The sequence below is a fragment of the Phalacrocorax carbo genome, chromosome 10 (genome assembly GCF_963921805.1).
Source record: "Phalacrocorax carbo chromosome 10, bPhaCar2.1, whole genome shotgun sequence".
Classification (NCBI taxonomy): Eukaryota; Metazoa; Chordata; class Aves; order Suliformes; family Phalacrocoracidae; genus Phalacrocorax; species Phalacrocorax carbo.
In genome coordinates this window covers 4,460,083-4,472,630 of record NC_087522.1, presented here as the reverse complement: position 1 = coordinate 4,472,630, position 12,548 = coordinate 4,460,083, and the positions used below count along the sequence as shown (strand labels likewise).

The following is a 12,548-nucleotide window of genomic DNA, read 5'->3' as shown; positions in this document are numbered from 1 at the left end:
GACCGGGGGGACACCCCGGCCTTAAGGGGATAGAGGCGAGGCCGGGTCCCCGCCGAGAGGGCGGGCGAGGCCCCGGAGGGGACGACGCGGGGGAGCCCCCTCCCCTGCCGCCGCTCTGCCCCGGCCCCACCCGGGACGCGGAAACCGCCCGATCCCGCGGGGCCCCACGGCCGGCACTCACCGGACGCTCACCGGGCCCCGCCACCCCACCGGCCCCGCTTCATTTAGCCGCCGCTGCCCGGCTCCTTCCGGCCGGCCCGCGCCACGTGACCGCCCCGCCCCGCACCATAGAGAGGAGTGGCGAGGGAGCGGAGAGCGACGAGGGAGAGACGGGAGGCTCGAGAGGTCCCGTCTCGGCAAACCTACCATAGAGGCGGGTGAAGGCGGTCCTCCGGGCGGGCTAGCCCCGCCCCCTTCCGGGAGCCCAGTGTTTGGTAGGAAGGGGGCGGGGCCTGAAGGGAAGGGGCGGGGCGAAGGGCTGCACGTGTTTCCTAGGGGTGGGGGGCGCTCTGCTGGTGGGGGGGCAGGACTGCTATAGGGGTGCTCTGCCATGGGGGGATGTCAGGATCCCTAAGGGGGTGCTGTGCTGGGTGGGACAGGTCCCCTATGGGGGTGCTCTGCCAAGAGGGGGATGCAGGTCCACACGGGGTTGTCCCTGACCCCGGGGTGATCCCCCACCAGAGCTCTTCTGCCTTTGAGAGACATTAAATTGTGGTTTTGGGGTGCAAGGCAGCTCTAGCGCAGAGCTGGGGGGCTCTCTGTGCCCTCGCTGCCTGCAGGGTTTGCTTCCCCTGTCCCCAGCATTGCTGATTCAGCCCAAAAACACGGGTGAAGCCAGGAGCTTTCACTCTCCAACATATTGCTCATAAGGACCCAAGTGGGTCTGTGGACTCCTCTCACCTCCCTGGGACCCTCGAGCTGCCTCCTTCCTGGCACCGGATCGGTGGGGGCTGATTCCCATCCCAAAAAATCCCTAAAACACAGCAAACAAGTGCCCCCCCCCAGCCACAGGACAGAGCAGCTTTGGGGACAAGACACCACTATAAATTTCTGATTACATTAATTTACAGCTAAGCCTGCTGGCCCAAGGCTGAACCTGCACTGTAGGCCTGGACAGAGCCAGGAGATGGGGGAAAATACAAAAGTATAGTAATTAAAAAAAAGTTTCATCAGAAAACAATCCATCTGCACTGACACATGTTATGGAAGGAGCAGGGCAGGGGCTCAGGGGCAGTGGGAAGGGCTGGTGGGTGGCTGGGGCATCCCAGCATCCCTACCATGAGGGCAGAGGGACGAACCCCCCTCTGCCCGGGCTGTCCCTTCCCCACCACACACGGGGAAGGCAAATGGCTTTTCCAGGCAGCATTGGGGGATTTCCTCCAGAAGAGCTCCCCAGGGTGGCTCTCGGCGAGGGAGGATGGAGCCGAGCATGCGCGTCTTGGTGCCCTGCCACCCCAAAAATGCCACCATCCAGCCCAATACCTCTCCCAAAGTGCCCGTGACCTCCTGGTCACCTCCTTCCTCGGCTGTGTCCTGGCCACCGTGTGCGTGGCTGGGGTGGTGGGAAATATCTACACGCTGGGGCCACCACCGTCCCCACAAAGCGCACAGGCTCCGTGTAGGTGTAACTCATCACCTTGGCCCTGGCCGGTCTCCTGTCCTTACCCACCGTCCCCTTCATACTTACGTGCACGCAACATCCCCGCGCATACGTCGTGCGGGACTGGTGCTTCGGATACCTGGGCTGCAGGATCCCCTTCATCCTCCATCTCCTCAGCATGCATGTCAGCATCTTCATCCTCACCCCCATGAGCACTGAGCGCTACCTGGCCATCGTCAGGTCTCTGGACACCCTGCTCAGGTTGAGGGACAACCAGTGGGCAGCCACCTGCCTGGGGTGGCTGGTGGCCTTCCTCCTTGCCCTCCCCACCGTGATCCTCATCAACCCATGCGCCAGCCACCGTGACGGGGTGACCAAGCGCACGTGCCACCCCACCTGGCGGAGGGGGACCTTCAAGGTGTATCTCACCATCCTCTTCAACACCTGCATCCTTGCCCCAGGCATCACCACCTGCTGCTTGTACACCAAGCTGGCCAGGACCTACTGGAGGTCCCAGTGGGCTCTTGTTCTCATCAGAGAGGAAACCAGCCAACGTCCCAAGCAGAAGGTCCTGTGTATGATTTTCAGCATCGTGCTCGCTTACTGGGCTTGCTTTCTGCCCTTCTGGCTGTGGCAGCTCTTCAGCATCTCTTGGTACAAGCAGGGGGACTGGGATGGCACCACCGTCATCTCCATCAACTTCCTCGTGACCTGCCTGGCCTACAGCTGCCCCAACTCCCTCCTCTACGTGCTGCTCTCCAAAAATTACAGCAGGTACCTGTGGAGCTGGCACCAGGCTGCTGCGAGCCTGCCCACCCCCCGAGCCCTGCTGTCCCCCCAGCCATCGCCCAGCTCCCAGGGGACCCTGGAGAGGATGGGTGCTCCCCGTGAGAGGGGGGTGCCCGTATTGCACGCCGGTGTGCCATTGGGTTAAGCCCTTCTGCCAGGGGACACGGTCCTGCTGCCGCCTGAGTGAGGCTGGTAAGAGATACTGAATACGGTAATAGAGAAAAGGGTAAAAATTGGCTCTGATCACTGAACTCGCCCTGAGCCTTTTGCTAAATGCTTCTCTTGTTGTTAAGTTTTTATTTGGGATCTCTATTGAGAACTAGTTTCTTGCCATATTAGTCTGAAAAACAATTTTCCAGAGGGAACTGGAGCTCCAGGCTCCCACTGCAAGTTCTCTATAAACCACTTTTCCAGATCATTTCAGCCAAACTCTTTGAGATGAGCTGTTAGCTGAGGTCTCCCCGCGGACCACCCTCCCACCCTGCCCCTGTGCCACCAACATCTCCCCCATCCTGCAAAAGGGGGACGAAATTTCAGTGCCTGGGAAGTGGAGGGAGCTCCCCTTAGATTTCCACCAAAAAGCAAAGGCATAAGGAGCCCCAGCACGGGGGGTCCCCACGCTGAGCAACGCACATGGGTGCTGGGGGACCCCACCTGTCATCATCCCCCACCTGTCATCATCCCCCGTGGCCATCGATGCTCGTGGTGGTGAAGCGAGTGACGTGGAGCCAGCCGGGACGTTGGGTTTCCCTGTGGGCCAGCGGCTGCCTCAGGCGGGGACCCCGCTGTGGGGGGGTGGGCTCAGCCCACCCGTGGCTGCAGGAGCTGCTGCTGCAGGGGGCCAACCCTGGCCCTCCCAGTGCCCCAGCATGAGGCCATGTCAAAGGACAGTGCGGGCACACGGTGACAATAAACGCAGCCCACAGCAGGCAGCAGGGATCAGTCCCTTCGGATGAAGGACCTTTGCTCCCTGCAGGGCCAGACCAACAGATCTACCCGTCGAAGCATCCAGCCCAGATCCACATCGTGCAGACACGTCACCGCTGCACCCCGTCCAGATCCGTACCAAAACACAAAGCGTCTGTCTCACGCGTCCTCGGCACGCTCGGGAAAAGCTGCCCGAGCCCGGCGCCACCGGCCACCTCCCTTTGGGGTCAGCAGGAGCCAGACACGCTCCCGGACCGGACCCCTGTGGGATTTCGATGGCAGGTCTTGCCTAGCTTGTGTCCAAGACTGGAATCAGCGGAGCAGCCTGACTTATTTAATCGGCATCCAATTAAAATTGAATTTCAAAATCTCCCAGACCAAACGCTTTGCCCCAGCCCAGGAGGGTGCAATGTCCGGCAGCTCTCTGACCAGGGATACCTCTGTAGAGGACACCAGGTTGGATCAGCAAGGCTCAGGTTGCTTGCTTATCTTTTCCACCTCATCGCCATGTCCAGAAGGTTTCTCACGCAGATCTCATCCTAAACCCTGGCCAAATACCCATGTCCAGTGCCAGGGTCTCCCCAGCCCCCCAGGCACCTTTCTCTCCCCCTTCCCTACACAGGGACCACCATGCCTCAGCCATTTGGTGCCCGGCCGCAGCCTCACCTCTACCCGTTTCAGGTGCCAACTGCTTCTGCATCTGGGACGGAGCTCACCGAACGTGGCACGGCTCTCCCGCTGCCATCTGCGAGGGCACGCTTACCCGCCCCTGAAACAGCCCTCTTCTGTGGGCCATAAAAGCCAGGCTGTGGCTGTCCTTCGCAACCTGCTGGTGCCTAACCTCCCTCCTGTCGTCCTACATCCAGCCGTGAGCTCTCCAGGCAGATTTTTTTAGTGCATGTCTGTGCAACAGAGCAGCGTCCTGCTCCCGTGTCCGTGGCTCTGATTCTCTGGAGGGATACAAGCAATGAAATAATGCTGCGGCCGAGGCTGGGAGAGGGGCCACAGGACTGGCGGGTGGTGTTTGTATCACCCATCCAGCAAGTAGCTGTGAGATTGCAGGTTGTATAAGTTTATAACCCCCTTCTGATCTTGTCTGATCTCGTTTCAAATGAGCAGGATCAGAAAGAGAAGCAGCATCCCCTGCTCCTGCCCTCCACTCCCCCCCCCACCTGAAAGGATTTAATGGTGATGGTTTATTGGCAAATCTTTAGGGTTTTAGTCTTACCCTAAGCCACACGTGAAGAAAGGCTGAAAAGGGAAGCGAGCAGAAGGGTTTAGCTGGGCATCAAACTGTAAAGCACCAAGAGAAAATATAAAGAGGTTTGCTTGTGAATTAAAACCCATCCTGCCATGTCCTTTTAAAGTACAAACTAGTGGGCAGGGGCTGCCTTTCCCCGAGCGGACAGAGTGCCCAGGCTACGGGAGCATCATCATAAATCAGAAGAGAAATTGATGCTACGAGGCCAGTGCTCCTGCTCATAGCCTGGCTTTGTACGTCCTGCAGAAAGAGGCAGAGACTGGAAAATTTAACTTGAGGAATTTAATTGACTTGCCAAGCTTCCATAAAAGAGACAGTCAATTATTTGAGCTCTGTAAGATTTCTTCAGAGAAATATTAATTTTTATCATGTCTTCAGAAAGTTCACGCAGTGCAGACGTCCTTCAGCAACGCCTCTACAGCATACCACATCCACTGGCCCAGGAATCCTCTTAGCTATGTCTGCATACCAAAAGGATACCAGAAATCAGGAACGCTTCCCCAAAATTCTTTTATTAAAGGAAACACAAAGCGGGACCAGCATTTGACAAAGCACTGAAGGACTGACGGCATTTCTTGCTCCGAACCATCAAGCAGGAGTTGTTGGGTCCCTGCCGCCGGCTGAACCACGGGGTGGGCAAAACCAGCTCCCCACTTGTTCGCTCACTGTATGTTAGTGCAGTTGATCATATTGTGAAGTTACTCAGAGAATGAAAAACAGGATTGAATTGTGTGTCCCCCCTTCTTTTTTAAAAAAGACAAAATAGGCACAGATTATCCAAAGGATCCAAAGGAATCCTGGCTTTCAGCTTTAGAGAGGGAAGGCTCTGCTGCAGCGCGCACCGAGACTGAGCACTGAACGGTCGCTGCCAGCACCGTCCTCAGACTCGTGCCCGTCTTCTCCACTTGCAAAACACTAGTTAGAAAAAAAAACCCCAAAGGGGAAAGCATTAATGAATCTCTCTCTGACTCTCATTAAGGGGAGGACTAGAATTTCTTTCCTGAAAACTGAGGTTTTGGAAAAGTAACAGGGCAACTAAAAAATAAGGGAAGACAGGAAGAAGGTTGAGGCTGACAATGAGTCAGTTAAAGGATGAATGAAGCAAAGTGTGCTGCCTGGAAAGGAGGGCGTCTGTCTGGGCAGTCCACACAAACCAGCTGAATCAGCTGCGTTTCCACACCTCGTCCGCTGCGTTAGCCACCACAGCCACAGTCCCACCGCAGAGGTGCTGGTGCTCGGACCAGCACGAGCCGGGTTTGTGAGAACACACTGATGCTCAATATTCATGCGAGCGCAGTCACGGCTAGCACCAGGACAGCTTCACCACACTGACCTCTGCGCCTCCCGAACAAAGTTATTACTTTTTTTAAAAAAAAATCTTACTGTAACACTACAGAATTTTTAATGTCACCAATATTTTCCTGTTGTTGCTGCCTTTAACGCTCTGCCTTTAGCCTCCACCCCCAACTAAGCCCAGCCCAGCCCTACCTCGCTCTTTCATTGTGCACATACCAATTTTCCCGTGACTTCCATAAATACTTTAACAAACAAAGTGGTGGATACCAAGAGTTTAAAGTTGTGAGTTTATTGCATATGTAACAAAAATGAACATGACCTCCTGGGTCCAGCCTACTATACAATCACTGTTTATTCCAGCTGGTTCCATAACCACATTAAATAGAACTAGTATTTCTTTAAATACTTTGATTTAGACATAAAATGAAACATTAGTGTACAACTTCCACAAAATAAATCTGCAATAAAAACAGTGGGAAGAATAACAAGGATAGCAGCAATACTTAAACATGACATTACAAAATAATAAATTAAAAAAATACATTATAAAGTGGTTGAGGAACAAAAAAAAAAAATTAACAAATTAAAACCAGATCCATACTGTGTTTCTGGGAACTTGCTGTGCCACACAGCCCTGAACCTGGGCACTGGCTCCAGAGGGCCCGGTGGCTGGATCGCTCATTTACAAAATCTGTTGGATCTCATAACCACCTCGACTTGAACAAAGTACATACTGCTGAGCAAACGCCGATTTCACCATCCGGAGCTTTGAGCAGCCTTTTCGAAGCAGGGTCTCCTCTAACATAATGCCCAAGTTAACGCTAACGTTCATAAAACAGTCTCGTTTCTTCCCGATTTAAAACACGAGCGAAGTGGTGGTTTCCTACATCCCTGAGCATATAGTATAGGCTGATGAGCAGTATCGGGGCAAGCACTGAAGGTCTGTGCCAACGGACCAGCTTTTAGGTTTGCCTTTAGGACAGGAACGAAAGACACGCTGTACCTTGTATTTCCTTCAGGTCAGATCCAAGAGTATCTGTGCACAAGATGGAAGGCGTAATGACAAAACGAACACCAAACTCGATGTTATTCTTTGGGCAAGTTTGAGAAGTAACCACCAGTTGAAGTGCTGGCAGACCACGTGGGAATAAACGTACAAATTCAGACAGCTGAGGTTATGCGAACAGCTCCCGAGGCCTCAGAGAGTCGATGGCTCAAGCCAACCAAACTCTTGTTTGCGTTTCACCCTTCCCTGGCCCTGAAACCGGCCACAGGAGGACGAAGCCATCGCTTAAAACCCATTCTGCCTCACTTCGTTTTCCTCCATCCACCCAACCAGCTTTAAGGCCTGCCTCAAACGCACGTACGGAACAGTACAAAAAACATCTTCATCGTCACTGAAGTGGCACAAAATTGCAAAGACAACACGACGGGAGAGGTGGTGAAGCTGTTCAAAAAGAGAACTGAAATAATTAAAACAGACAGTGCCCTGTTCTCGTTACTGTCAGCATGGAGGAGGTACCTTGACAAGGGCTTTAAATACAGCAAAAAAACCAGACGGATTTTTCAAAACAACAATCCTTGCCTATTCTTATTTTGTGCATTCATTAAAACACTGACCTAGCAAAGACATTAGGAACTATCGTACGTCAACTGTGTCATTGACATGAAGCTACTTGACCTACAGATTTTACCTTCACCTCGCTTGATTTTTACTGAGCCAGTTGTGCTGCACGTAGAGCTTGTGTGATAGGATTTTTATTAGTAGTGGGCTTTAGTATCTTTTTTTTTAAACTCTTTTAGTGAAAAATCCACATGAGACTGCATGCAAAGCTTTTGGGCAATAATCCATTTTGCTTTTTTTCCTATCTGACTGGTTTATTGCACATTCAAACATACTGAAAGGATTAAATACACGCTATGAACAGGTACGACTTCACAGCCATTTTGAAAAGCCAGGGCTGTGGGGATTCTGCTACTCAGCCCAAGACCGTACAGACGCTTCTCTCCGGAGAGCTGCATCTCCTCTCTTTTCTGCAAAAGAGTCACATAGTTTCATTTACGTCCCCACAACCAGTACTGCAGAAACTGGTCCCCAAGTGCCAAAAGATTCCTACAGAACATGGGTCTAAATACGCCTCTCCTGTACAGCCTTGCAGGATGAGCATCTTTAGCCGCCCCGTGCAAATCTCACAATATGGTACAATTTTACACCTCCGATGCAATCCTTACTCCCAACAACACATCACAAGAATTATGGTCAATGGAAAAAAGAAAACCACAAACAAACAAAACAGAGAAAGATGCCAGGGTTTTGACAAGTGTCTACTTTCTGTCCTATCACAGTTTAAAGCTATTATCAAATTCAATTAAAAAAAGACAAAATAGAAGTATTCCAGTAGACATCTTCTAAGAACAATCTCTTACCCACAGCTGAATTTCAATGCACTATTCCATAATCATAACATCTGTTAAATGTCTCAGTAATGAATCTCCTAAAAATCAGGCTTGCCAAAGAAAAAAAAAAAACAATCCTATACAAGCAAGTCTGCTTTACTTAAGCTTAGACGTGTTTGATAGATAACTGGGTCTTTCTGAAGCCATGTTATTTGTTAAAACACTGTCTCATCTTGGTGTGCAAACTGGAAAATGTGTTAGTGATTCAGGTATTTGATTTGCTTTTGTTTCCCCTGGGAAGTCGTTTTAGCAATGTGTTAAAGAACAAACCTTTTAATATTAGTTTCAGATATTTGAAAAAATAGCCTTATATGGCTCTCTGGAGAAATTCTCATCCCTACAGAACTGAAGTAATGAATTCTTCCAATAGCTTCCCGTAACATTTAAGATGTACTCACTATATAGTTACCCTTTCACCTCAACCTCCAAATAAACCTTTCCCAAGGCCCAAAACTTCAGAACAGAACTCTGCTCTGTTGACTTAGCTTTTAGCGATTTCCATGTGAGTCTTAGAATTCAAAGTCACACAAACACATCTTGGGTAAAACAGTGGCACAGAAATCACAGCTTTGGGATTGAACAGATTTTTATCCTCTGTCTCCTCCTTACAAGGCTTCTCTGCAAGGTACTTACATCTGAATGAACGATGGAAAGTAATTCTGCAGGAGGAAATAATTGTTTTCATGTGCAAAACAATTAGATTTCAGCCAGGACAACCAAAGAGAAATCATACAATACCATTTAAGCTGTCCCAGATTCCTTCACTTTTCTCAAGGTGAGCCACAGCTTCCACTGGGAGCTTCCTGCTAAGGCAGAGCTTGGATTTCTTTACGTTTCAGTTAAATGTTCATACGGAGGTATTTTCTGCTAGAAGTTTACTTTTTAAACAGGTGTTTAAAATGTGCAATGCAAATTCCAGTGCCAGTCAGACACTCTGCACCTGCTGGACTCTACAAGGGCTCAAGCTTGATTTAAGACAACCTAGCCAGGTACACCTACCAGTCGCAAGTCCTCAGCAAATCAAGCTCATTCTTAATTACACTTTGATTCTCCTATTAAAAAAACCCACAGGTCACTGACCCTATCACAATATGTGTTACAAATCTAGCAGAATATCCTGTGTAACCAAAGCCAAATGCTGAACTTGGCTGCATTTCATTTTATGGGGGATGGAAGAAGAGGGGAGGGGTTATTGTAACAAAGGGGAGAAAATAGAGTTGGAAACCACCAACAAAAGCCCCTACCCCCACCCTCATCCACCAGCAGCGGAAGGGAAACAGCCCCATCTCTAAGTTGTCTAGAGTTCCGATGCTTCAGACAGCTTAGCAGGAAGTTCACAGCAAGCTTCTTCTAGCTTTTGATTTGGTGGTCCATGAGCTAGCATCTGTTTCCTTTGGTTGCTTTTTCACTCCACAGCAAACCCACATGTCTCTTCCACAGCTGTCAACAGCTTCTCATAAAGCTTCTCGTATGACTCATAAGGCGGAATGTCAATCCGGTTAAAGCTAGAGGTAAAATCACAACACATTGCAGCATATGAATCTAAAGTATTTATTGAAGAAAATAATCTAGATCAGCTACATGTAGATAGACTTTGTAAAAAAAAAATCAAAGAAAACCTCAGCCACCTCGGTGGCCAAAGGAGACAAGATTAAAACCAACTGTATTTCTGCAGCAGGAATGCACGACTTAATAGGGCAGCGGTTGGGAGGAGGAGGCAGGTGGCAGATGCAGGAGACTTGCAAATAAAGCAAGACACGAGGGAGGCCTACCCCCTGCTCTGCCTGCAGACAATCTGTGCCTCTGCTGAAATGATTTCCTGTCTCTGACAGAGCAAGACTTCCGCAGAAGAGCTCGGTTCGGTGCCTGTCTGTACCAATGGGGCACTTTTCCTACATTTTACATCTGAAGACTATGCTCTGTAATCCGGGATGAGGACTCACTGCTGTGAGTCACTTCTTGGTGAATGCAGGTAGGAATGAATTTACAAACGTCTCGCTATCCAGAATAATCAACTCTGGGATAAACGAAAAACCACAGAGAGTAAAAAATACAAATCAAGCTATAAGAAGACAAGTCCATTATTTTGCTGGCTGCAGAGTACAGATATTTCCAAGCTAGCAGAGCACACCTGGATTCACCTATGCATCTCACATGGCTAATCCATAGCCGGCACCAACAGAGATGACGCCTTTAAACCGAGACAAAGGCAAAGCGAGCACCGACATGCAGAATGTTATCATCTTACCAAGTGTGGGCTTTTGGAAGGTTGTCTGTGTTTGCATCTATTAAATGGATGGTAAACAGTCTGGGTCCTGCAGCGCCTGTAGAACCTTACAGACAGACATTCTAGTTAATGCACTTCAACAAAATGGCATTCATGCACACAGATTTTGCTACTTCTAAAAAGGCAAGAGAGAAAATTACAGTTCCAGCTGCAAACCTAAGTATGCCTAAGTAGGCTAAATCTGTAGATCAGATTTGCAGCTGATGAAGGGACAGCAGAAGCGTTAGGGCTGTTCGCGACAATGAGTTTGCAGACTAGTGTTTTGGAAAGCTAAATTTTAATATTAAGAAAGTTGCACCTTCAAAAATGAAAAGACTTAAGTGCAAGAAGGTTTTTCTTGTAAAACAGAACTATGTATTTTAATTTGAACATGCGTTTACTGTCGGCCAACAGATAGAACTTTACCAGGAGAATCACAACGGCCTAGGACACCGCCACCTTTTCTGATGGCATAAACTGCAATTTTCCAGGAACTTGTTTTAAAGTCTAATGATTTGTTGCCAAAAAATGAAGGGAATACAGTTTTCACATGAAAAAGTTGCTCAGTCAGCTCCATAATCAACTGTGTGCTTGCATGCAATTATTTTAACAGTCCACAGAGTTGTAGGAGACCGATAAGCTAATGTTGACACCAGTCAAAGTGCTACACGATGACAGACTGACCAGCTTGTATGACTATCAGCAATGGCTCAAGTGTTCGCCATCAGCAGCGCTACTGACAAACGAAAAACTGCTCTTGGGATCTGAAGTTTTTAAGTGCTTGAGTTATCCAGTAATACACTGATATTCTACAAGGGGCTAGTAAATACCACACGATTTTTATCTCTCTCTCCCACCACAGACTAACTCGGCCTCCACATCAGTCACCTTGTAAAGCCTTGAAACCTTGAAGTGGGACACGCGTCGAACCCGTCACAAACTGCAGCAGCCTTGCCCTCCTTTCTTCATCAAACGTTTCCACTGCTTGCCAGAACCACTTCACGATATTGCTATCTGCCATGCAGTGCTTTAGACGTGTGTTTGACTTCCAGTCATTCAGGTCTATCTTATCCAGGCCTCCTATGATTAGCTGTTAAAGGATTAGAAAATGCTTTAACATTCCGAGTCATTTCAGTTTTGCAGCTATAAAAACATACATCCAACCGTTTCACAAAGCCTAGCATTCTTTATGTGCTCGAACCACCTTTCTGGTGCACGGTAACGCTTCAAAACAGTTTGGAACAGGCAGTAAATCTCTCCAGTTAAAGTGCAATGAAACTGGCCAAGGAGTACACTTACCAGAACCAGAATTTTCACACCAGAAACAAGAGGCAGAAGCTCATTTAAGGCCAGCTTTGTTAAGTCTATCCTACCTGAAACGTACAGCATATCTTTACGAGGGTACAGCACGGACTTGGAAGAAGGCATGCCATCTGCTGTGCTACACAACATCATCGTCCTGATGCAGGCTTGTCCTAGAGGTGCCAACACCAACTAGGACAGAATCCTGCTCAGTTTATGGTAACATCCTAGTTGGTTTGTTGTTCCACAACAAATTACAGAAACTTTGCATCTGTTTTCTGATGTTGTTTGCGAGAGGCTCTGACACAGACCAGACATATTACTTCAACCTCTTTTCCAGATGACACTAGGTTGCAAAACACTGTAAAAGGAAGTCACTGCTGGCCGTGAATGTTGCCATGGGAGGTGGTTACAACAAATACATGGCATAGAGAAAACTTCATCCCTCAAAACATGTGTCATATTCTAAATTTCCTGTAATATTCCATATTGAGGATCACACTTCTGAGAGCTACCATTTAACAGCTACCTTTCTGTGCCACCAAGACAGCACCCACTAACACTCATGTACATTATTGGGGCAGCTGTGACTGCTCTGACACAAACAGCATGGAAATATTTAACGGATTTTAAGCTGCCTTTTCAAGCAG

The 12,548-nt window shown here is 49.1% G+C and overlaps 3 protein-coding genes across 8 annotated transcripts in view; 1 reads left to right on the top strand and 2 right to left on the bottom strand.

Moving 5' to 3' along the window:
- The window catches only part of RNF216 (ring finger protein 216), an 81,616-nt gene extending 81,222 nt beyond the window's left edge, over window positions 1–394 (bottom strand). Inside the window, exon 1 of one of the 2 annotated variants that reach the window (XM_064461529.1) lies at window positions 367–394. The gene's annotated coding sequence lies outside the window, so the exon portion shown is untranslated. Of the gene's footprint in view, window positions 1–181; window positions 291–366 lie in introns of those variants that run through there. The other variant, XM_064461528.1, reaches the window with a different exon arrangement.
- Window positions 395–1,278: 884 nt separating this feature from the next.
- LOC104053506 (urotensin-2 receptor-like) lies at window positions 1,279–2,534 on the top strand. The gene is given in 2 exon segments (XM_064461951.1): window positions 1,279–1,624; window positions 1,627–2,534. Coding segments are annotated over 2 exon segments (1,254 nt in total).
- A 3,599-nt stretch (window positions 2,535–6,133) lies between these two features.
- Window positions 6,134–12,548, bottom strand: part of SMURF1 (SMAD specific E3 ubiquitin protein ligase 1) — a 47,482-nt gene continuing 41,067 nt past the window's right edge. For 2 of the 5 annotated variants that reach the window (XM_064461525.1, XM_064461527.1), the window contains exons 16-18: window positions 11,485–11,686; window positions 10,579–10,654; window positions 6,134–9,835 (exon numbers count right to left, since the gene is read on the bottom strand). In XM_064461525.1, the coding sequence (XP_064317595.1) occupies window positions 9,736–9,835; window positions 10,579–10,654; window positions 11,485–11,686 (378 nt within the window). In that variant the 3' untranslated portion in view covers window positions 6,134–9,735. Of the gene's footprint in view, window positions 9,836–10,578; window positions 10,664–11,484; window positions 11,687–12,548 lie in introns of all 5 variants that reach the window. The other 3 variants (XM_064461524.1, XM_064461526.1, XR_010374596.1) reach the window with 2 other exon arrangements.